Consider the following 26,407-nt stretch of genomic DNA (forward strand, 5'->3'; position numbering starts at 1 on the left):
GAAGGTTAGTATGTCCAACATCCCATGTCCTCTGCTTCCAAGCTCACATCCATCCATCCATCCATCCATCCATCCATCCATCCATCCATCCATCCATCCATCCATCCATCCATCCATCCATCCATCCATCCATCCATCCATCCATCCATCCATCCATCCATCGCTACTGAACCACTACTGCTGTTCAGAGAAGGCAACAGCAACCCAACAGAGCCCTGGTGGGAGAGATGCCAGTTCACATTCATCTGCTGCTACAGTAAAGACCAGAGAAATCAGGGCAGAGCAAACTCCTCCTTGGGTAGAAATTTCTGAAAGGTTCAAGTTTGAAATGCAGCAAAATGCATTGAGTGTTTGTTTGGATTATCAGCTTCTTTAGAATAACTTGATAACAAATCACTAAAACCACCTTAAAAATCTGTCTGGGCAAACAGTGGCACCAGGTCATTTTTTATGTACACAAAGGCCAAAGTTAATTTTCACCTTTAATAAGCTCATGATTCTTTGTTATTTAATACTCTGTAAAAAGGTATTACAGATTATTGCAGTGACTTCTAAAGAAGATGGACAGCCAGGAGGCTGAAACCACAATATCATATACAGTATGTAGTCATTGATACTACCTACTACAGCATGAAGAAAAATACTTTTTAAATAAACAGTATTTAACTGAAAACATAGAAATGGAGCTTTCATTCTTATAGTATGGTTACATAGCTATATTCCAAGAATAACATTTTAAAAAATGCTAGATCTTGAAAGGCCATAGATAAAAAGAGACATGATGAGGATGAACCAGTTTTGCCCAGAAACGCTATAAATGAGCACACTGCACAGTTTTTCAGCAAATCCTAGTTTTACCAAGCTTCAAGAGGCAAAAGCCTGAAATGTAAAAGCTCCCAAGTTGTCTAGCTTGTCCTCTTGTGTTGCTCTGGCAGGCCCAATGAGCCATGGTGCTTGCAGACAGCACGTCACAACTGATCTTGGCTGACACGGATCCCATCCGGAAGAGACGTTCAGGTCCTTACGATGCCAGCCCCAACAAAAAGCCTCCAACAAAGCCACTGGACACCACAATGTTCTGTTTGATAAATTCTGTTGACTGAGAAGAAAAATGATATTCATAAAGTTAATTATGTCTGATGTTATTATTTAATACCTATCACAACATCTGGAAACAAGAACACTGAACTTGTGGAGAAGGGTGCAGGGGGAAGTGATGTGTCTAAAACCATTTAAAAATAGGTGGCACCAATGTAATACAAACTGATTCTCGGCTGTTTTTAACAATATTTTTAAAATACAGTGAACCTTTAAAAAGTAAAAATAGAGAGGAGTTGCTCCAGCAATTTTATGCCAATACCACTCTCGTTTTGATTAAAATAAGACATGTTTTACAAACTACCTTGTCAAAAAAAGCATGAGCACCACCATGACTTCAATTGCAATCACATGAAATTGTTTAAAGAAAAACTACTGCTTTTTGGAAGATCATTGGAAAAGAAATATACTCCATTATGAGCTGGTTTCCTAACAACTTAATCCTAGAAAAAAACACTTATGTATGATGACATGGATGTAGAGTATTTCATGAAGTAGCAGCACAGAGTGTAACACCTTTTATCAAATGTGCCATTTCATAAATCCTCTGCTTCAAACACTCCAGATTGGCAACTAACACACAGTTACAAGAAAGTAGTATAATCTGAGAGGAAAAAAAACAAAGGAAAACCAAAAACCCCATCCTATTCTACCCATTTCTACAGGGCAGTAGCAAAGGAGAGGTTAAGCTATTTGAGGTACAGAAGCAGCAAGCAAACCCTCAATCTTGACCTTTCAGTTCACATTCACATTAAAATTTAAGGAAATTTTTAATCAATCTATATGCAACTCCATACAGACTAAATCAGAGATGTAAGAACTCATTAATTACAGAACACCACTGTGGCTGCTGTTTCACTGCAGCACATTCACAGTCAGGATTCTCAGTTATTCAGAACGAAACTTAGATTGCATGTATGGAACATGAAAAATATGTAAAAAACAGGCTTTAAAAAGCCCCAAAGAACCACAAAATTGATTAAATGGAAGTCTTCAAATGACAGGGTGAAACAGCCCCAGTGACACTGATCAGTATCACAGCTACCTCTTCTCAATATAGTAGGCAACTGGCAGATTCTGCAGACAGATATTCTCCAAAATGTATAAAAGTGAGATAAAATCACAACTCCTGCTACAAAATAGCTACAGCTTTTCTGCAAGAAAAGTCATTCTTGTCCAGACCAGTAATTTTATTATCAGCAGTCTAAGAAGATTTGGGTTTTGTCTTTGTAGTTACCATGTTTTTACCCACACCATCCTGAACTTTTTACCATGTCATGACCTTACTGGCTTTGTCACCTGTCAAGAACAAATTCGTGTGCCATTTTTAGCAGTGACCAAACCAGAAAGCTGAATGAATAAAATACAGCACAATCTGATAACTTTAAATAAATTATAAAGCCAAACTATTTTTGATGTGTTCCAGCTTTGCATCTGCATTTTCAACTTATTATCACCTGCAGTGCAAGGTAAAAAAATATGACTGGTAAAAAGGAGTTTATCACCTTAGACTCACCTCTTCAATGAGAGTGTTGATTTCAGGAGCTGCCTTATTTGCACGCTTTTTTAACTGTTTTTTTGCTTTGTTTACATCTTTTTCAACTCTCTTCCAGTCAACTTGTACATATCCACTATGACTAGCAATCTAGGGGAACAAAGGCAGTTAGTACAGCTGCAATTCACATTTCAGGAGTCAAAATATATTGTCTTGGTGCCTATAAAATAGCTTCTATTTTTACTTATTACAGATACAGGAAAAGACATTCTTCCAACTTCAGCAGGTCCTCTGCTTTAAACCTTTCCCCAGTGAGAGCAATTCAAATTAGAACAAGCAATGGCAAAGTTCAGTAGACTCTTGTTAATTTTACCAGTTCTCTGTTCTTTATTTATTAAAGCTTTACAATGTTTTTCCTTCAGCATTTACTGTTACTTCACTTGTAAGAAAAATACATTCATAGGACAACAATGAAGAAACTCTTTTGTTTCAGCTTTTTTCAGAATTGTAGACTTCTGATTTGTGACAGAGTATCCAGGGCTAATCAAAATCATCATTAGAAACACTGAAAACTCTTTTATTTTATCCTACATCATTTAAACTGTCCAACAACAACAACAAAAAGTACTCATTACAGGAGAATTCTCACCCTTCTTACAAAACAAAACCATTAAGTATAAAAATAACACAGCCTGAGAACAGCACAAGTTCTGTAAAACCAGAAAAATGAATACTTTGAAGAGACTGGCTCACTCCAATTTACACACAAACTTCCAAATTTTATGGCCTGTCTAACCATCATCCCAAACCTTTGCCTTGTTTCTCTTACTAATATTTGATTGGTGCATGTTCTAGAAAACAGTTAAACAACTCATTATTTGCGGGGAAAAAAAAGAGAAGAAAATCAAAATTAAGGATTACTACTTATTTTAACTGTTAGGACAAATAGCTATAAACACTAAACTGAGATGTAAATGACTGTTAGCCAAAAACTCTTTGTAAAGTGTGAGATTTCTCAGGTACTTGTCAAGGTCACATGTGGGTGGGAAATCCACTCAATCTACCCAACAGCCTTCTATGCAAACTGTCCAGTTGGTAAACATAAGTCATAGATAACGAACTTTTGTGGAACAGGTATTTAAATATACAATTTATTAGGTTTAGCCTAAACACACAATTTATTATATTTAGTTTCACATCACTTACAGGCTCTGAAGTTTGACTTTCACATGGATCTTTCTACCAAATAACTGAAATTAGACCATCTAGCTTGTACTACAACTGTCACAGTAACTAAGCAACCTATTTCACCACGAACTGAGGATTTCATAATCCAGAAAAAAATAAAAATAAACAAGTGTCAGACAGATTTTGTCTGAATTCAAAACAAAACTTCTAGATCACCTCTGCAAGAAAGTCAACTTCAGTTTCCACCTTTGCATAATTAAAAATAACAATTCACTGGACGAATGCAAAATGAAATTACTATATTTTAAACTCTCTTTTACTTCATGCCTCTGAATGTAATTAATGACAAATTAATTGACTTTGCCTGTCTACTGCAAAGCCATTTATTCACATGGGCACTAGTGCCAGGCAGGGACAGCTCATTAAGGGCTGTCTGTACAGTATGAAAGCAGAAAACCTGTTTGAAAACTGTACTGGTTGCACATCCAGTCACTGGATGACATACCAGGAAAAGAAAAACAGCTGCACATTGTGGCAATCGTTATTCTATAAATTTAACATGACCACAAGAATTTCAAAAAGGCCGCAGCATTGAATTGGTGCCTTCTCACTCATACAACTGAAAATTAAATGTGACCCATCTACTCAGTCCAACACAATGTAAGAAATGCTAATGTATCTGCTTGCTTGTAAAATGCAAATGGCTCTTGGAAGAAACATTTCATTAAGACAACTTTAATTAGCTCAGTTATCCAGAGAGCACAAAGATGAGGCAGAAGTTTTTAATTAAGATCTGTTTGTAACTACTGCAGAGCTTACACTTGTATCAAAACCAGACATCTTTTCTCCCTGAACTTTGTAGCCCTGAAATAAGAGATTCCAAATTCTACTTATTGGGTGTTTATAAAATAAGCAACGGAGGGTAATGTTTTGAATATAAATTTTTTAACTGAGAAGAAAAAAAAACTGTACTTTGGCAGTGACAGAACCTCTGTCATATCTACTTTGGCTGCAACCCCACTAATTACATAATTTCATATATAAGTGCAGAAATAATACCCCTGAACTCAAATGCTGAAAAAACAGACTTCAATTTTTAGACTCCAATGTATCATAAAGATCTACTTGCTTATAACAGTTAATTTACAGAAATGCAAAATCTCAAAATTTACTATTTTTTAACTCAGACCCTACAACAACCAAGTAAATTAACACTATGCCATTATCATATCCATATTTGGATATATTAAGGACTCATATAGGTCTATACATATTAATTGCACATATTATTAAAGAGACCTATGGGGGGTTGATTTTGGATTATACAGGAATTTCTCTATATATGATAATGGAACAATAGATATACTGTACACTTATCTATATATGTCCTAGCTCATTACTTGTTCAAGACCTTCCAAAAGCGCTGAAAAAACCACACAATTTTTTCAAAAAGGCAATTGAAGAAATAAATCAGTGCAGGAACACTAAAAATGTGTTATCTTTCTTGACATTAATTAAAGAAAACTGAGACTCTCCAAGGGCAGATCTCATTTTGGGGATGATACTGGAGAAGCACAGGTACTTTGGGAAACACTAACATGAATAATGAGCAGAAAAATGTTTAGGAGCAAAAAATTGGTACAGCAAGATGGGAGAAAAAAATTTTAATTTCCTCAAGGCAAAATGTCTCAGACTCAAAGAGGCCAAGGAAGGCCAGAAGGCACAGGTGAGCTCAGCTGAAGGGCACAGAACCCACAAGCACTTTGAGGCATTTTCTGCTGTTTAGGAAGGGAACAACCCCCAGTTTCCACAACAGATCTCACAAGTCTAAGCTCAACACACACTGACAAGGAGACTTGTCTGAGAAGTGACACAATGTGTAAGAGTTGAACTGCAGAGGTTGTACCCTCAGCCACCATTTGCAGGCACAACTCCACTGTCCCCACTGCCAGTGCTGCAGGTTACAGAGGCTCTGTCCCTCCATGGCAGAACCTGCCAGAAACTTGGCACTTCTTTATCAGGCCAACTCCCAACTCCCATATGCTTTGGCTGTTCCACTGAATATTCCCTCTGAGTGTGCACACATCAACTGAAAAGTGGGACATTCAACATAAAACTGAATTCAACTCTTCCTCACTAAGCCCCCAGCCCCAGAAGCAGGTTGGTCACTCCCTGGGAACGTCACTGGAATGCCACACTGGGTTGGAGTTACATGGTCCTTAAGGTCCCTTCCAAGCCAACCCAGGCTATGATTCCTTGATCATCATGTTGCACTAGCAACAAACCCCTGTACAAGATAAAGCCAAGGACATCTCAGAGCTTATTCTGCTTCTTGTGTTGTTTTCACATATTTACCTTTCCTAAATTAGAACATAATTTAATGAAGAATTCAATTTAATTCATCAATGGCATATTAATGGGCTGAGGAAAAATGTGTTAGCGAAAGCACAAATAACTGAATAAAAATCCAATTTCATTATTAAATAATAGACAACACAGAAGAGAAAAAGCTGTAATTTGTATGCTCACTGCAGAGCAAAAGACAATGAAACTGCTCTTGAGGATATAGGATTTTAAAAATAAAGAACTATTAGGTGCTCATTAAAAACAATTGTTTTTAACCAATTCATTACAGTAGAACCAAACTTGAGTTTGTACCTCCCTACTCCAGGACTTTACCAAACTGTGCTGTCTAAATGAGAAGTTACACAAGGAAAATCCTCTACTTGTTATGAGAAATGCACTGTATTTTCCTTAATACAGTGCCTGGATAATGCTCTTATAGCAGCAGAAGAACTACATCTATTTCACCAAAAAAAGCATAGTTAATAATCAAATATGAATGAATCAAATTAAGCTGTGGAAATATTCACCACAAAGATGTGATAACAGATCATGATTTTGAAAAACTGTGCAAATTTCACATAATTTTTATTATTTTTCTCCAACTACTTTTCATATAATCTGTATTAAGACTGAAGTTCTAGATCACTTACAAAAACATGAAAAATATTTTTTGCTTCCTGTACAAACTGACACTGAAGAATGTATTGCTTTCTGTTTCCTACTACATTTCTGGAAATGAAGTCATCACCAACTGAAGAAAAAAATGTATTTTTTAAATTTTAAGACTGAAATATTTCACTGAATGGGCTTTAGCCAAGAATCTTGCCTTCTGTAGTTATTATTCTTGTTCTAGCATGTAATTATAATGTCAATATTGCAATCAGCAGTTGAAATGAGACCTGCAACCTTCAGAGAAATTTACAGATAAAAAGGAACTTTCTAGTAATGTGCTGAAATACTCTTCTGCCCACTCAGGGGAAGCACTGAACACGTATTCATAAAATCAGGATGTGTGATCTTTAAATGAAAAAATTAAAGACTACAGAAATGTAATTACACCACAGAATTTATGACTCAGCCTTAAAATGCAAAATGTTTTGAATTAAAAGAGAGACCAAGGCATTTACTTAATTTCCTTTCAAGAGAATTTGATCTTACTTAAGATATAGACAATCCAATCAAAATACTTAACTCATATTTCCTCTTGGATAATACTCCTTTTTGGATTCAGTGTAATGAGATCAACCAAGAAATCAGACACTCAACTACATGGCAAATCTACTGCGTGTACAGGAAAGTTCCCCAAACTCCACAGCTCAACAAGTAAAAATCCTGCACAAGTGATGTATTTTATTCAATTTCCATTCTCCTTTGTCTAAAGGTCTCAGCTTTAACTTTTCAGCTTCCTGTAGTCAGGAGCACTGAGGAAGGTACCTGCAGCAATTTGCTGTCTCTGCCCTCAGTGCCTCTGTCTGGCAGCTCTTCAGTCATATTGATAAAAAAATTATCGTTAATAGAATTAAGACCAATGGCATTCAAAACATGGGAAGAGGAAAAAACCAAACCACCCCCAAACCACTGGGGACCATGACTATGAAGGAAATATGTGTACTTCACACAACAGCAACATTTCAATGTATTACAGATATAGCAGCAGTTACTACCCCACCCTTCCCCATCAGTGCTTGACTGCACCAGCCACTACAATCAAAAGAAATAAAAGCAGGATATGTCTTTCAGAAACCCTCCAGGGTGATGATGGAAATAATGAATATATCTTTAACCTCCCCTCTCAAGAAATTGTCTGTCACTGAGCCTAAGTAGGCACCAATCTATATCCCCTAGAACAATCTGAGGAAAAATGAGAAGCTCACAGGTATGAAGGCATGAAAAATGCCAGTAAAATCCTGGCAACTTACAGAAGGACACATGAAATTCTCCTCCACTGAAAGTTTCATCTAATTTAAAGGTTTTTTGGAAATATATCTTCCTCTAATCACAGTATCTGATGAAAAATGCAAATGATCATGCCAGATAACATAATTAAAAACTTCTGAACCTGAAAGCCAGCAGAGAGAGGAATGCAATGAAGCTGTCAAAATTCAGCCAGGCTTTAGAGATTCAATAGACGGAGATTCATGGCAAGGGGAGAAAACAGAAAAACACAGCTCATATTGGGACCAGAACAAGCTTTCCAGGCAACTGCCAAAGCAGCCTAAAGCATGATAAAATTCTCAAACCAATGTAAAACAAACACATTTTAAATTCTCCCTAACCATAGGTTTACAGGCAGTTCCTCTCATCTGGCAACACCAAATCACAGACAGTACTTCAGCTTCTGCACAGAAGTTCTCTTGTCTTACAACAAACTACTTTACAGGACAGAGTAGATTCTGATTTACACTGATTTTTAGAAATGTCTCTTTTATACATTTGTAGACAATATTCCAGCTCCAATGCAAGGTTTTGACTGATAAGACTAAAAAGATGAAGTAGATAAGAAACCTTCCTAATTAAATATTACCCAACAGCTGTGTTTTTCCTATTGTTTAGTAAATAACATTTTCCAACTTATAAAGCATGAAATGCTACATACTTGAAGCAGAAGAAAGCCACCACCTACTGCAGTTGCTGCAAGCTTTCCGACTTTCTGGAACAAAAATCCCGCACACCTTAAGGGAACAAAACAAAAAAAACCCCAGTCTAATGAAGTTTTCTGCTGAACAATACCACACTACACAATTCCTGAGTGCAACTATTACCATTATTTCATTTAAAAAGCAAATGTAACATTTCATATTTACAAATTTAAAAATCAAGGCTATTTAACGCGAGCAATATTAAATTAACAATGTCTAAAACAACACAATGTGAGTAATGGTTGCTTGTTCCTGACTGTCTGATGGCCCCTTTAAAGTAAGCTTGAGATCTCTAGATCTTACTGCTATTAAATGTAGCATGTTAATAAAGCACAGCATAATTACATAACAGTGCTACTATAACTGTTCCCAAGTGGAATGTAAATACATTATACCATAATTTATATTAACTACACAACTCATAACTGAAAGACCTCAGTAGAAAGCAGCACATCCTTACCACCAGAGTTAAACTCAGCAAGGGCACTCTGCTGGGACATGGTGTTAAGTCTATTTTTAAAGGATCAAGGCAACCAGAAAATTACCTTGTTCTCAGTCTCCAAACCCTCCCTCATCAAATGGAGAACAGCACAGATACTGATATTACAGAACAAAGATAGGGCAGGAAGGGGCCTCTGGAGGTCACCTGGGCCAGTCACCTTCCCAAAACTGCTGCAGAGCCCAATCCAATCTCAAAGCTCGATCAGGCTGCCAAGAGCCCTGACTCAGATATGAGTTTCCAAGACTGATGATTCCACAACTTCCCTGGGCAATTCCAGTGTGTCTAAACACTGGCCCACACACAGAGGGGAATTTTCCCCCCTGCATATAAATAGTGAATTCTTATTTATATACATAAGTAGGCACCCAGAGAGATGTGCATCTACAGATGCTGAAACTGCATTTTCCAGATCATTCAATAAGCCAGTTTTTATGGATGCCAGATGAACTATTCCCTAGAAACTTCTGAGTTTACATGTACACATATAACTTTAAAAAATAATTTTAAGGCGACAGAAGCAAATTATAAACTCTGACTGAAAGCTAAACCCACTTCACAAAGCTGTACTGAGCCTGGGTACAACAATCTCATTTTTAGTATATTTAATCTTCCAGTTCTTGGTAATCCCTCTTTAAAAGTCACTGTGCTACCATAAAGGTGTTTTTCAATTAATTTACAGTTTTTCTGTGTATTGGAATAGACAAATACCATTCAAATACCTCTGACAAATAACAAATATCGTGACACAGCTTCTCAGGCTGTGACCACATTTTCCAGTTTAAGTTCTCAGCTTTACTGTCTAGCTTTCACCATGAATTATTCTAGTATAACTAGGCTATGTATCAGTTAACGTCAGAGCAAACTGTGAATTTGTTCAACATGGCCACAGCTCAATTTAGAAGAAAAAAACAGTCTCCACGAAATGGGGCTAAATAAAAAGTATATTTTGTCAATCTTTTTTCTTCCCTTCATTTCTTTTACCTGTAAAATATGTCTCAGCCATAATATAATAAGTTTCTAAATCTAGACTAGTAAGGAAATAAGCTTTTCCATACAAAATAAAAGCTACTTGCATTTTCGATTTTCTTGACATTTCAGAGCTCTGACATTTTCCCAAATCCTTTCCACAGTAACTAGTATGAGTTCCCTTGGATAACTGATGGTTCACCACTATTAAAAAACACTTCACAATGATGAGTCAGAGTAACAAGCTAAAATTGTTCACACATGAATAATCGTGATCAATGCTAAAGGAAATCCCATTAAACATATATTTATCTGCTTCAGACACCCTTGGAATGGATCTTCTAACAAAGTAAAAGGTCTAGGTCAGTTATGGAACTATGGAACGGGAAGCTCCCTCACCAGCCAGTCACACCTCCCATCACAATCTGTGTGGCTACAGAGTATTTTTCTACAATTGGTCCTGAACTGCGGCCAAACAAACGATTCCACCAATGGTGACGTCGAGCATATTCCGTTAAATCCAGCACTTCGTAGGAGTCATCGTCACTGTCGTGCTCTGGAAAAGAAAAGCAATTTAAAAAAAGTTATTTTCTCAGTTGTAGGGTAAATTAACCATTTATGTAAAAACCCCAGACCCAGTTTGGGCATTAACTGGGTAATCCAATGGTGTAAATTGTAGTGTACAAGCTACCTATGGTCCAGCAGTTCCCTGAACAAAGGATTTGGGGATTCTACACCATCACCAAGGTAAAGTGTAGAAGGCTATAGCAGTGGTCTAACTGATAAAATGCATGACTGGCTCTACAATGGTGAACAAGAATCCTCCACCTGTTCAACCAAAGGAACCAAGAGGCATCAGATAAAACTACCAGTTAGCTCATTCAACACAAACAAAAAAAAAAAAAACAGCAAAAACAAAAACTGAAGGGACAGACAACACTTGGAAAGATTAAGAACTTGTGGCCCAGTGCTCTCCTCCGAGGACCAGGCATCAGCATTTGAGACTTCTGTTCCTTTTCCACAACAAGTGAAACAGATGACGCTGGGACTTCAATTAAGTTCCGTGTTCACAGGACAATTCTGTCAATGTTTTCAAAAGAGGCATCCTATAACTTCAAAGTAAAGGATCCTCAACACCACGTATACTTGAACATCAGAGGAAAGAGATGGGTCTAGATTTTTAGAGAAACATGTTTTAAAGGTGTTTCACCTTCTGTGACATACACACATGAACTGAAGTCCACTTTGTTTAAATATATTTAAGGTTAAATCTAAATACAGGTCGGACATTCCAGAAAATAGGAGCAGTTGAATTATGACCTAGAATTATTACCTAGAATTAAAGTAAGGCTGTACATATAAACATTTTATTAGAATTTTGACAGCTTTTTAACTTGCACTACCAGTACGGGTAAAAACTTCAAAGACTGTAAGAAGTACACATGTAGGTGTGCATTATTTCCCTTTATTACCACATGTTCTTGAGTACTAAATATTAAATAGCGAGATCCATAACGTTAAAATGTTGTTATTGAATGTTCTTTCTTTGAGGTATTGAGGACAACATGTTTAACTTCTTTATATGGAGAATATAAAAACACTGTCATAAGCAGTAACATTAATTCTGCCTTTAAATTATTATTATTTAAACCAAAACTCGTGTACACAAGTATAACACATTCTGTGGCAAATAATACTGCCAGAGCGTTTTCTACTGATGAAAAATACTCCCTGCATGCGGCAAATGATGTTCTGGACATGCCCCAAGCACATCTAATTGTGCCAGTGCCGAAAGGCGCAGCACGACGAGGCCACAGAGATGCCCTGAAAGCCCCGCACAGTGAAGGATGCGGCGGCCATGGGGGCTGGAGGCTCCCGGTTCCCGTCCCGCATCCCCCTGGCACCTCCGGCTAAGCGGCCCCGCGCTCCGTGAGGGCTCGGCCAGCACTCATTCTGTCTGCGGGCCTGTCTAGAAGAGGTTTCGGCGGTTAAATCCGGGAAGGAGATTCAGCCCGGGTGATGCCAGGGGTGCCGGGGCCGATGCGCCGAGCCGCGCGGTGGAGGGGGGGACACGCAAGGGTCTGGGGAGGCGCAGAGCCCGGGCCATCCCTCCCCGCCCCCGGGACGCAGCGCAGGAAGCGGGAGGGGGCTGCCTGCTGCCCCCGAGAGGAGGAAGGGCGCCCGCCGCGCCGCCTCCTCCCCGCTCCCGTCAGGAAGGGGCCAACACTGACCTGAGGCGGAGCGGGGCCGCCGCGCCGCCATGTTGGCCGGTGCTGAGGCGGCGAGCGGCCTCCCCGCTGCGCCCCCAGCGGCCGCTCGCGCCCCGCCCCACCGCGGTGCCGCCCCCTCGCGGCCGCTCCACGCATGCGCCTGGCGTCGCCCCCTCCCCGGCGGGGGAGCCCCTGAGGCCGGAGCTGATGGGAGGTGGCGCCTGCAGCGCGTTTGGGAAATGTGCGGTGTCCCGAGGTGGAAGGGACCCGCAGGATCGTCGAGTCCAGCTGCGTGTCCTGCATAGTATCCAGCCACGTGTCTGAGAGTTATCTCAACGCTGCTTGAGCTCTGCCAGGCTGGTGCTCTGACCACTGTCCCGGAGAGCCTGTTCCATTGCCCAACCAACCCTCTGAGGAAGAACCTTTTCCTAATACCCAACCTAAACCTGCCCTGACGCAACTTCAGAGCATTTCCCCGAGTCCTGTCACTGTCACCACAGAGCAGAGATGAGTGCCTGCTCCTCCTCTGCCCCTCATGAGGAAGCTGTAACTGCAGTGAGGTCTCCCCTCAGTCTCCTCCAGGCCGAACAGACCAAGTGCCCTCAGCCGCTCCTCTCACGGCTTCCCCTCGAGGCCCTTCACCATCTTCGTTGCCCTCTTTTGGCTTCCCTCCAATAATTCAATGTGTTTCTTGTATTGTGTTGCCCAAAACCGCACACAGTATTCAAGCCTGTGCCATGAGGGGCTCATTGATCCCAGTGATGGGGATAAGAACCCCAAAACCTTCCCAGTATCCCCAGCTGTGCGTGAGGAACAGAGCAGTGGCTGCAGGCATGGCTGGACAGCAGCTGCGTGCCACGAGCTCCATAAAAATTAATAACCAGGAAAAAAACAAACACAAGGCCCCTCAAAGTACAAAGGTTAAAGCCAATGTGAGCTGTGAAACATTGGAAAAAATTAAATTTGAGCCCTGGTGTGCTCCCTCCTTCAATGCATTGGTGGGGTTTCAATTGGCTAAAAGCCACATAATTGCATTTTCTTACTTTTTTTCAATTGTATGCAGCCATAACATAGAGGCGGCTGACACAATAAGTGCACCTTCAGGAGCGTTATCACAATGTGAATGAAGAAAGCACCAGCGAACATAATTTGTAAATAATTAAATTGAAAACAAATTATTTAAAAGTGTTTACAGCTTCTCACTTGACTCTTACACTGCCAATTCACAAGACAGGCAATTATAATGGAAAAAAACCCACTTTTCTCCATGTCATAAGGCTATTTCTATGGAATAAGCATTTAGGATTTTAATTAAACCCCTTAATTACACCAGCCTTTACAGGCATACCAAAAAATGGGAAAACGTATTTTCCACAAGAAGGTCCTTCTTTAGTCTGCTCTGAAACTGAAATCAGTGTGTAAAACTTGAAATTAGTGTATAAAGTGGTTGTTTGCTTAATTATTTTTTTATTACAAACATTTCCTGTTGTGATAAGCAGGTGACAGCATGCCAGACAGAACTAGTAATATATTGCTTTCTCTAAGATTTTCAATAGATATAGTCCTATATGGAACACAGATTTGTCTCATGATTTGTTTTGACAAACACTGTGCATCTTGGGAGTTTTCTTGTTTAAGCACAAAATTGGTGGTTTGTTATTCACTTCCCAGTCAGTAACAAAATGTTTATTGACTTTTCTCAGTCAGATGCCAGTAAGGTAAGAGAGGTGACCAGAAAGTTTTGCTCAGGTTGTATGAATCTGGCTATTTTTGTACCTTTTTGTAGCTTGAATTCTTAATATTTGGCTGCTTCCCTATTTTTAACTGTGATCAGTTAAAAATAGCAGCACTTCTCAGATGACTTGCCCTGTGTCTGTACAAACAATTATATTAATTTCCTTTCAGAACAGGGAGGTTTACATAATTAGCACTTTTAAAAGATTAACATTAGAAGCCGCATTGTGCTCTACGTGCGACTTCTATTTGCCTCCTTTTGCACCCCTCTTGCCAAGTCAGGGCGGTGTGGCAAGTGGCAAGGAAGGAGTTTAGGGAAGACTTAGGGAAAGCCCTTTTGGCAGGTTTTGGGCTTGTGGTATCTCTGTTCTGGGATCTGGGTGCACCCCTTGCCCCACACAAGACATTTCCCAGTGGGGTTCAGTTGTGTAGGATGCAGTGGTGCCCCCAGCCCTGGTACTCCTGGTGCTGTGAATGAGCCCGGTGTCTGCCCAGCATCTGCAGGCACTGCCTGGGGGGTTGGCTCGATGCTTGCATAGAAGATGCCATCAGGGTTGTTCGTGCTTCCAGCAAAATCCATACCCTGTGCAGAGACAGCAAACCTCATGGCTCCAGAGACCAAGAATAACTAGGAGAGCTTTAACCAGCCCCACTGTGATGTATAAAATTCTCCAAGCCCATTCAAATCTCTTGTATACTGATGCCTCCTTCAAGCTATTCATGGCAGATTCTTACAGATTTTCCAAGGAAAGGTGGACAGTTTAAATTCAGGCCTCATCTTGGCTTCACCCTTAAAGGTTCTTCAGGAAGAAAATGTTTTCCTGTATCATCAGAAGGAGTGCACAGAAAAATTGCTCTCTTTGCTCTATAAGCCCTGACTACAAGTTCAGGCTGTGCAGCCACCCTCTGTCCTTGTACCTGTGACAAGCAGGTTTGCTGTCACAGCTTGCAAAGGAACATACATGACATATACATACCTTACAAAAATAAAAAACTCCACAATAAGAAACCAAAAACCCCAAAAAGCAGAAGAGAGCCCCCCAGTCTTCAAATGCCTGTGTGACTCTAATCCTAGCAGCTTCTTTGTGTTGCTGACCAGAACTCCAAACTGGGACACACATCCTTTAATTTTTTACCATCTTGCATGATTAATTATAAAAACTAAAGGCAACACACACTGCCAGCCATCTCCACTAGGCCTTACTTGTGAGTGAAACTTGTGTTCTCCACAGGCTTAAGCTAGTAAATGCAGTCAGAATTAACCTAGCCATAAAGGTATCAGAGTGAATGGATGATTCCTTTTTAAAAGCCTGAGTGGACATGCTGTTATTCAAAGCTCACTTGGCTGGAAAATGGCAGAGAAATGTCTGGAAAGGAATTAGGGTTCTAAGTCCATCAAGATCCTGGGCAAGGGCTGTTGTGGGGCAATAACCTGAACTGTTAATGCAGTAGGAGTTCCATGACTTCCCAACAAAGAGCAGTGCAGGGGCCAGCACTGATCTCTTCTCTGAGGTGACCAGGGACAGGACCCAAGGGAATCCCATGAAGTTGTGTCAGGGGAGCTTTAGTTTGGATGTCAGGAAAAGATTTTTCCCCCAGAGGGTGGTTGGGCACTGGAGAGGCTCCCCAGGGCTGTGGTCACAGCTCCAAGCCTGACAGAGCTCAAGAAGCATTTGAATGATGCTCTCAGGCACGTGGTTGGATTCTTGTGCATGGGCCAGGAGCTGGACTTTGATGATCCTTGTGGGTCCATTCCAACCCAGGATATTCCATAATTCTGTGATGTTAAAATGAAGATAACCCTCCCTGTAATTATGATGTTAACAAATACACATCCTTGTGTTTCCTGCCATCTGCATGTGAGGTTTTGGATGACTTGTTTGTATTGCTTGTCTTCAACCTTCCTTTGTCGCTTTTCTTTGTAAAGTATTTGTTGTGAGATTTAGCAAAATTTAATTGTGAGAATTTTTTTCTTGTTTATGAACATCATTAAATTCTGCTTTTCAGTTTTGTAGTACTCTAACTTGATAACAACCTTTTTTATCTTAGAATCACAGAATAATTTTGGTTGGAAAAGAGCTTTAACACAATCAAGCCCACCCATAAATCTTAATTCATTTATCCTAATGAAATTTAAGTTATAAATTCCTACCACAATCTATGTATGAGTGGAGGAGAAAGGGGCAGAGAAAGATACGTTTGTTGTCTCCATTAACTAACAGGAGTTCAAATTGTCTCTGGCTGAAGAATTCAGCTGATACAAAAAGAAAAACCAAGTTTAGAGTGTAGTGGAAGGTGTTTAAACAGGTTATAACCAAATACATCACCCAGGTAAGGTACACTGGATCCACAGCACCTGCATTTTACTTATTAAACAAAACTGATGGTTAGTGTCAGGTCAGGCTGCAGCAGGACACATTCCCATGACCCTAGCCTGGAAAAGTAAGGAAATAAAAATAAAAAGTTAAGGGGGGATTGATCTTTTGTGTTTGTTTTGTTTACTGTATTGTTAATAATGCACACTGATTATCCATTATTCTTTTGATCTCAGCTCTGATGAGTTACCAGGCTTGGGCTGCAGCACAGAGCTCTGACCATGACCTCCTGCTATTGTGTGAATCCCATGCACGCATTGGGATGGTCGGTGGGCTGTGCCTGTGGAAAAACGCTGGGATCAAGGCCAGAGGGGAGCTGGGGAGCCGAGCCGGGTAGCCGGGGCAGAGCACTCCTGGGGCAGAGATGAGATCATTCCTTTAGGATCTCTCCTGGAGGCAGCCAGGGCTTCAGGGTGGAAGCAGAATGCAGGAGGAGATGACTGCAGTGACTCAGGAAGGTTCATCTTGCCCAGTCAAAATGCTTAATAAAAACTGGAGTGTTCAGCTAAATTTGAGGCTCCGTGTGATTGCCCAGGCAAATAAAGGGCAGTGAGGGGAACTGAATCTTAGAAAGTCTTGAAAGGCTCTGGAAGGTTGTCTTCAATCTCACACAAGTGTCTCTCTATTATATTCTTGTTTAAAACTTTTCTCCACATGCAAAGTGACTTTTTTTTTTTTTTTAAATGAAAGGGTTCTGCCGAGCCTGTGTTCTTAATTTGCTGTTTTCTTGTAAGTAAAACATAAAAGACTTTTAATTATCTGGAGGTAGCCTTTTGTTTACTGTATGTCCATATTATAAAATTTCAGAAAAGTGTGCTGACTGTAGTACTGCATTATTTTAGGGAAGTTCTTTAAACAGCTTTTAGCTGTGATCATGAATGTAATGATATATTTTGAATTCAAGTCCTCCTTCAGAGATAAATATCCAATTCCCTTGGTAAATCCTGTAGGTATTCTGGAGTTCCCTGCTACTGTCGCTCAAGTACTTGGACAAACCAACAGAGAGTGAGAACAGACTGATAGTCTGGCAGTCTGACTTGCCAAGCAAATGAAAGGAATTACTTTTTAGAGGAGCTGCAATGATGAATCAATCATACACACCACTTCCACAGCTAACAGATGTTCCTATTTTCTGTAGCAAAAGTGCACATAAACAATGAAAAGAATAGTGAAACTTCTTTGCATGGCTTTTTACAAAGTTAAGAGTAATAGACTAATAAGTAGGCAGGGCAGATTCAGAAAAAATCCACACTGTAGTAGTTGAAGACCCTCCAGAAATACCATCTAAGGGGTGAAGGGCCCAAAGAATTTCAGATTTTTCTGTTTGTGAAGCCCTGCACCAAGAAAAGGTTAAAAACCCTAAACTGAAGGAAAACATGGTAATAATGTTTTTCATTTTCTTGCAAGAAACAAAAAGCAATACAGAACTGCAATGAGTAAACACTAGACAGTACACAAAGAGAAAGGATAATTACTGTGAGTCATCAGTGCTGGCAAGGAAAACCTTTGATCAGATGCTGCTGTGCCAATCACAGGTAGCCTTCACTGAAACACCTGGCTGCTCTCAGGTCACCTCAAGCTTATGAAGAGCCCTCCTACAGCTTCTCTTCCGTGCTGCCTGGTTTTGGCTGGAATAAAACCAAACACATTTCCCCCAGATAACTGAAAACTTGCCAAGACAGTCAAACATGAGATTCCCAGAGTACAGGGCTGCCTCCAATTGCCCCGTTCCCCACGGCTGTATCCCCTTCCTAGATGGAAATCTCAAAATAACATCTCTCTGGCCAAAGGACTAGCTTGCTTTAGTGACCCTGAGATCAGGGGAACTGGATTTGTTTCCAAGGGTAATTCTCCTGCAAAGATTGAGGCCCCTGGCAACTGGGGAGAAAGCCTGACAAGTGAGAGAGGCATTCCTTATTGCATTTGTGTGCAGTAACTGTAATTCATCACCAAGACTTTCCCTAACTTTACAAAGGCAATGCCAAACAAAATTTAAATAATTTCTTTATAACAAAGCTTGTCTTGAAAGATTGCCCAAAGGATCAGACTCTCATTCAGTTACCTTTCAATGCTCAATAATAATGAAATAACTGTATCAGAGCATTGTTTTCAGTAGCACTGTTAATTTTTCCAGGTTTTAAATACTCAAATCTTGATTTCTCATAAAATACTAATGCAGTTTGACAAAAATTGAAAGCAGCCATTGGCCCTGATGAAACTGTTCAAAGACAGATGACATTCACCTTTCCCTCCTGGTTTTGTCCAATGTTTGTTTCTGTGGAAGTATTGTACTCACTGTGACTCATTGCCACTGACCACCTGAAAATTTTATGGGCAGGAATTAGAGGAGGAAATCTAGTTTGTCTTCCTGTCATTAAGTCAATGAGCAAGACATACAGAAGTTTTTGTGCCATACTTTCCTGGCACTGACACCATCTGCCCAATCCCACAGGCTGCAGCAGCAGTGACAGAGTAGCAGGGGCTCCAGTCCAGCCATTGGTGTTTGAATACTGTTCTCACTGAATCTCATCTAGAATTCCTCAGAGGAGGAGAAGTGTAGGATATTTGCTTGGTCCACTGTCCAGCTGGAATCTAAACAAGCACGTAGAGTTCTCTAGTCTGCTCTTGTAGTCAGAAACCACAGATTCACTCAGAAGAGGGCAAGCAAAACCAAAAGACCTAAGTGCAGCCAGGGTGACTTCTCAGAGGAATCTCCCCATGTTCATTTTTTAAATTGTTTCTTACTGAGTCCTCTTTCTGGCTATTTGTCAGACGGAACCTTAGAAACTTTAGTGGTAGGACAAGAAGCAATAGGTTCAGATTGAAAGAGACAAAATCTGGATTACGTATGCAGAAGAAATTCTTTACTGTGAGGCTGGTGAGGCCCTGGCACAGGTTGCCCAGAGGAGTTGTGGATGCCCCGTCCCTGGGATTGTTCAAGGCCAGGATGGATGGACCAGCTTGGTCTAGGGGAAGGTGTCCTTGCTTATGGCAGTTTTTTGGAACTGGGTGATCTTTAAGGTGTATTAAAGATCTAAACCCAAACCATTCTGTGATTGTATGGCAAGCCCCATTTTGAACATGGAACTTGTTTGCTCCCTTTTTATTGCACACCAGGGCTTGCCTGGTGTTTTCCAGGGAGCTGTGTGGAGGCTGCACTGGCAGCTGCTGACAGCCAGCTGCTGACTGCTTCCAATGCTCAGCCACATGTGAGCTGCACAGGACATGCAGGAAGACTGACCTGCTGTTGCCTGGCAGAGGAGGAGGTTATGGAGAAGTTGTTCTTAGACACAGTCTCCAGCACCTGCATAAAAAGATGCAGGAAGCAGAGAGACGGACATCCCAATCCAAAGGAGAAGGGGAGTCCTTTTGTTCACGTACATTTCTATATGTTATGTGGGGTAAGATCAGGAGTGACACAACTCAAAATGTTTCTGTGTCCATTTACTTCAACTTTGCCATTTCTAAAGACATGGATGCTTTCAGGGCTGCCCCATGGTGAAAAAGCATGGATGCTTTTGTTGCCAGGGTCTTTTCTGTGTTGGTGTTAAGCTCCAGAGGCCAAGACAGGTGTTTTTTGGGACTCTGCCTCTCTGAGGTGATGCTCACTCATCACCACAGAGATGCTTCAAGAAAGGAACAGTGGTCTATGAATCTCAAAATCCTTCACACTCATGTGGTCACCACTCACAGCATCCTCCAGAGGGAACTGCAGCAGAGATGCACATCAAGGGAACAGGAGCAACTTCTTCACTGAAAGGGTTGGAACGGGCTGCCCAGGGAGGTGGTGGAGTCACCATCCCTGCAGGTGTTCAAGAAACCACTGGATGTGGCACTCAGTGCTCTGGGCTGGGTGCCAAGGTGGCGATGGATCAAAGACTGGACTCAGTTATCTCAGAGGTCTTTTCCAATCTCACTAATTCTGTGATCCACAGGGGCCTCACCCCGGAGTTACCAAGAAGGTGGTGAAACCAGGAAGGATGTTCTGATAACAATCACTAGTGTAGATGTACTTCTTCTTACTTACTCATGACATATCACTGAAGTTAAAAAGTAAACTGGTAAGGGAATGATAAAGCTGGGCATCAGCAGCTCAATATTTGTGAAATACAACTTCACAGCACATTGTCTATAAACTTTGTTTTGCAGTGTTTGTTTTATGGTTTTGCTTATTTATATTTTGCATATTTTATGTGCATTCTATATCCCATATGCAATTTCTGCATTCAGTTCAGCTTTTTTTTCCCTTCTGATTGATCAGGACCAGTAAGTAACCTTTAGAAAATTTGTTTGTTCTATTTGTTCCTGTCTTCTTCCTAAATGTTTGATGAGTGGGTGATTTGTTTGTGCTGTCATTACAAAAACCATATGTTGATGTGGTCTTATGGGGGAGTGTTTTTATTATTTTAAGAGTTCAACTAAGGATGTTTCCAAAGGAGTCATAATTGCTCTTCTAAGTACAAAGGCTGAACAATGACTGGCTTACAAATAATGCCAAAAATCTGCTCAGCTCAGTCTAATTATTTCAAAGACTAAAATCTGTTTCTCAGAAATGTCTTCTTTCCACAGTCTGAACTTTTTAATATACTAAGAAATTTATGTTTATGGAAATTCTTTATGGTTCATAGTCCCTTGGAGCAAGGAAAAGTATCCAATTTTTCATGTACATCTCAATGAACGCAAAAACTTTAAAGCTGCCCCTGTCTTGATGTGAGGTTTATTGTGCCCCAGAATGGGGTTTGGTTGTCCTTTTCATGGCTGTGATCAAAACTGGAGGGAATTTTCTTCTGAGAGACTGGTGCCTGTGCTGATGCCATCTGCTCAGTGCTCCTGCAAACACCTAGTGAGGCTGTTTGGTGTCACAGATGAGCAGGACACAAGGTCCTGACATGGGTGGTGTCAATCTTCTCCGTAAGTATGAGATTCCCACTGACACCTTGGGGACTACATAAACTACAAGGAATGCACCATGAGTGTAATGGCAGTAAAAATGATCCCAAAATTGGCTGGTCTGTAAGGGACAAGGGACTGTCCTGGGAAAAGGAGAATCTTTGGAAGTGCCTCAGAACCCAGTAAAGGCAGCTAAAGAGGGAAGTATATAGTAGAGATCCACCTATATATATATATCTTATATCTAAAATATTAAATGACAACTGTTATTCAGTGCTGCAGGAGTAAAGAAAATGAAGAGTGGAAAATAGCTGTGCAGCTGGCCAAGACCTTGAAAAGGACAGGCTCTTCAAAACAGTTTTCAGAAAAACAATTTCAAACCTCCCTGCTGCAAAACCTCCTACACAGCCCTTGCAGAGAACCTTTTAGAGGGGAACTTTAAACAAAGCAGTGCAATTGTGTGGCCACGTTTTGAGAGCAGCAATGTAACAAATAAATGCTACTCATTTATAGGTGCACAGCAGCCAAAATCAGTTACTGATGAAGCTGATTTCTTGTGGATTTCAAAGAAAAATTAACAAGGGGGGAAAGTAGAAAATACTGATTCTGCACTGAGGGACAACGTGCCATGCTAAGTGTCAAGCTAATGCACTTTGAAAACATATGTGTGTAAATGAAATTTAAATGTTACATTAACCATGCATGTATTATATAAATGCCATTAGATTGTAGATATTACCTGAGATAAATGTGCACAGACTTCAATTTTTTGTCTCTATGTGTGTATGTATATAAATATATACATACACACATAGAGACTATATATATATATATACACACACACACACACACACACACATATACACACACACACACATATATATATATACACACACACGCATAATGTAAGATCTGTATTATTAGATTATTGCAAAAATGAACTGTTTATTTTTCTCCATAATCCAGCAAAATTACAGAGGAAGTTGGCCCAGTGGTCAAAGCTGTCCAGGTGTTATTTTGTCCCCCATCTTACCCTACATTGTGTAAGATGGGGTCTCTAAGCCTTACATGCTTAGGGACCAATGGTTTTAGAGTGTAAATAATATATAGCCTCAAATCCACAGTGATTAGGGCTAGCTGGATACCTTAGATGGATTAACTGGCAGGGGGTTAGAGCTAGATGGTTTTTAAGGTTCCTTTGACCCAGATCATTCTGTAGTTTTATGAAAATAGTAATAGGTAATTTTTTTGTGAAGCATTCCTTTATGGAATTTCTTGCTCCATGTTTCACAGCCTCCAGAAATATCTTGTGCTGATCACTGACTTTTAGAATATCATGATCAGGAGGTCCTGAGGGTCTGGAAGGTGATGTGAATGAAAACTCTGTCATAGTTTTTGACTGAGGAATAGGAAGTTGTGTTGCTGGCTTTTCTTTGCTTTTGATCCAGGTTCATCTTGGTAAAGTGCAGTAGCCTTTAAAAAATGGATCAGGCCAGGTTGAAGTGTTCTCACATCACCTTAGGCCACTGCAGACATCTGATGGGAAACCTCTGTCTCCAGAGCACCAGAGCCAGGTCTCTGTGCTGCCAGGGGATGGGGTTCAGCCTCACTAAGGTGGTGTCTGAACCTCCGGAGCAGCCGCTGGCTTCCAACACTTCTCTGTGACTCCCTAGCCCTTCCTCATGCCAGAGCTGCCTCTTGCATTGCCACTCTGCTAGTCAAAAGCCATTCTGCCCTCAAACCATATGTAGTGCAGGGAAAAACATCAGGAAAAGACCCAGCCCCGTTCCTGTGCCTTAGCTTTGCAGTTTCTGGAATTTCTCAGACCCCTCAGCCTGTGGTGTGAGCAAGGACAGTTCAACACTGCATGTGGGCTGCAACCAACACACTCACAGCCTGGACTCTTCCAACATATTTTCCCTGCTTCACAATTCAGAACCTTCCCACATTATTATTTTGCTTTGCAAATTATGATAAAAATAATTCCCTTTTTTAGAGTTCAATGAAAAATGGATTCACTCGAACTTACCTGAATTTATGGAACAAATGCCATCATTCCCTGCCTTGTGGAGGCTGTAGGTTACCAACACATGGACCAGCATAATAGGGAGCTGGAGGGGAGGACTGAGAAGCAGGTTTCTCTCTCCCTCCTTTTTTTTTTTCCCTCACCAGGCATATCTTAAAGCCCTTCCTTGCTCACCTTGGTATGGGGTACCCTGGCATTTCTAGCTCCAGCTGCCAGCTCTAATGGTGTCACTCATATTTTTTAAGCAAACCAAAGAGCAGAAACCTGTCCCTTAGGTAGCTGTGCCATAGCACAAAGACAAGCAACTTAAAAAAGAAAAAATCCCACAGTGTTGAGCTCACTGCAGGATATTTTCTTGTTGGATATTCCTTGTGTTTCCTTTGGGGCTGTCGTAACCAGACCAGCCAATTCAGGATACTGCTGAGCATTGTTAATCTAAAGCAGTGGATCACTCCTTATGAAAATAGCGTGTTTTCATAAAGGAAAAGACTATTTTCTGTTTGCTGTAGGCTGTGTTTGTGCCATGACCAGTGGAAAAGCCGTATTGTAGCAACTTTGGTATAACACTACCCCTGAGTGTGCTGCCTGGCTCCACATCTCCATTGTGGGTGGAAGCCAACAGGATGGATGGAATGGTGGCTTCCCCAAAGCTGAACTGCAGCCAAACCCTAGGGCAAACTTCTGTTTTAGCTCCTAGACAGAAACCCACCCACCAGTTTTCTTTGGGAAGAACAGGAATTCAAATGTTGGTTTGGCCTGAAAATTGTTCTGGCTGCCCTGAAGGCAAAGGGAAGGTGATTCTGCAAAGCCACAAGAAGCAAGTATTTTAATTCACAAATCATTTCCCTGATTTAAAATGCTAATTTTTATCTAACATTTTCCTTACTCCAAAACCACATTGGGTTTCAGTTACATTTCCTTTGAAACCAGAAAGCGATCATGCTGAAAGGCAATAAAGGAACTCAAATAACATTTTTCTTCCTTCCTTGTGCCTTTCCCTGCCTCCCCACATGTTAGAGGGGGAAAACTGGATGCTGCTATCACAAAAATTTGGAGGCAGGAGCAAATAGTGCAAGATGCCATCAGGGAATCAGTATATTTAGCAGAGGAGGGGTATTTCTGAAGAACTTCTTAGCTAGAGCTCCTTGCAGATGGCTTGTGGCTGGGGTGGAAAAGCTGGCAGGTGCTCCTGAGTTTAACTAAGCTCTCTGAACCGTGGCAGAGAGAGCCCTTGGACTGTGCCTGCTCCGTGCAGGTACAGTCCATGCCCCAGGTGGACTAAAGCCCTGAAATGCACGGGGTGACAAAGGGAAATGTGTCCCTGTGGCCAGTGGCAGCGAGAAGGCAGCAGCTGCTCAGGGTACCCTGGGCAAAGGCAGGGCTGGGACTGCCAAGAGACTGAGCAATGGTTTCACAACCCATTTGTCAAGAGGGATAATTCGGAGCTAATCCATATCTGAGATGCTGCCTTCGTGCCACTAGCAGGGAGATAATATCCCTCTGTTCCTGCAGTGTCTGCCAGGAAGGAAAGAAGAGAAAATCAAGTTCTTCTTTGTCTCGGGAGCAGAAGAAATGCCATTATCCTCCATGGAGGCAGGGGTGTACACACGATCTGAAAGGTCTGCCGGTGTTTTGATGCTGAATGTTCTCACAGCTTGCACTGTCACTTTCACACTTGCAACACAAATATGAAATATTGCCACATTGTCCTGGTAGTGTTTGCCCATGCTTTGTGAAATTGTGTGTGGCTACAGATTACACAGAATTGAGGGAATATGGGCCTGCTCCTGGCAGGATTCATTCATTGCCCTTTAATGGGATTTTATTGGTTTGTAATGAAATGCGATGAATTAATCACAGCTCAATTATACTTACAAATACATTGCTGTATTTTAATGCGTGCATGCATGTTGGTCTGTTTTTAATTACCCAGAAAATGTAAAGTTAGCATAGTAAGATCAAAGAATTCAAATTTGTCCCTCAGTGAACAACGTCACAGCCTCGCCACACAAAGGCAGGCTGGGAACGAGCATAAAGAACCAGGGATCTGGGGACTTCCTGTCTTGGCAAGGACGAGGACTGGCAAATGCAAGAGGCCAGACAATCTGATGAAAAACTGATCCTTATTCTCCATTCTCATTTTTCATTCCCACATCTCCCTTTTTCAACCTGAAATTCTCTCTGCTTGTTTCCAGTGAGTCCTTGCCTTGCCACTCTTTCAGGCTTTGGAGTGAGGTAGGGGGATCCTGAGCTTCATCCTCACCTGCTGGGGAGTCCTGCTTTGGGCTCAGGCACCTCTCTGTCCTTTCAGCTGGTTCAGATTTATCCCAGGGTCCTCTTTTTTTTTTTTTTTTTTTTTTATTTAATCCAATCTATCTGTATCTGTACTACTGGATAGCCCAGTTTGCTTTTGGTCTTGCCTACTGGGAATGTCAAGTGAGGATAAAATGAAACTGTGGGTAGATAAAACATTAAAATATAAGGAGGTTTCTACAGTGAAATATGATATGTATTAAAATCAACTCATTCATTAGCACTCACACTGTGAATTTATTAAACACTCTTAGTTAACAAACAGGGTTCCTAGTTCAGTGTCTAGTGTTGCAAATAGCTGCTTTCTATTTACAAAATAAATTGCATCTTCTACTGAATAAAGAAACAATTGCATATGGATTTTTATGTCTTTCCAGCTAAGTCCACAAAAAAAGTCCTCTGCTGCCTTACCTTACACACAGAGCAGCCACAATCTGCTCTGAGTAGCTGTGCTCACCATAGGGCCTCCCTGCACAAACTCTGTTTAACACATTATATCACCATTTTCACTTCTCCATAGTAAGTTGTGCTTATATTAGAAGAATCAGAATAACATTTCATAGAGCTTCCTTAAATTCTTTACTCACACTGAGATTCCTGGACAGTGTCTGTGTCTAGCACTTGG

The 26,407-nt window shown here is 40.8% G+C and overlaps 1 protein-coding gene across 1 annotated transcript; it reads right to left on the bottom strand.

The window, feature by feature from the left end:
- Positions 1 to 464: 464 nt before the first annotated feature.
- Positions 465 to 12,589, bottom strand: FUNDC1 (FUN14 domain containing 1). The gene is made up of 5 exons (XM_030234736.2): positions 12,466 to 12,589; positions 10,634 to 10,790; positions 8,724 to 8,799; positions 2,615 to 2,743; positions 465 to 1,099 (listed from the first exon to the last, which is right to left on the bottom strand). The coding sequence occupies exons 1-5, from the start codon at positions 12,494 to 12,496 to the stop codon at positions 1,022 to 1,024; spliced, it is 471 nt and encodes a 156-aa protein (XP_030090596.1). The 5' UTR covers positions 12,497 to 12,589; the 3' UTR covers positions 465 to 1,021.
- Positions 12,590 to 26,407: the final 13,818 nt, after the last annotated feature.

Source organism: Serinus canaria, chromosome 1 (assembly GCF_022539315.1).
Source record: "Serinus canaria isolate serCan28SL12 chromosome 1, serCan2020, whole genome shotgun sequence".
NCBI lineage: Eukaryota > Metazoa > Chordata > Aves > Passeriformes > Fringillidae > Serinus > Serinus canaria.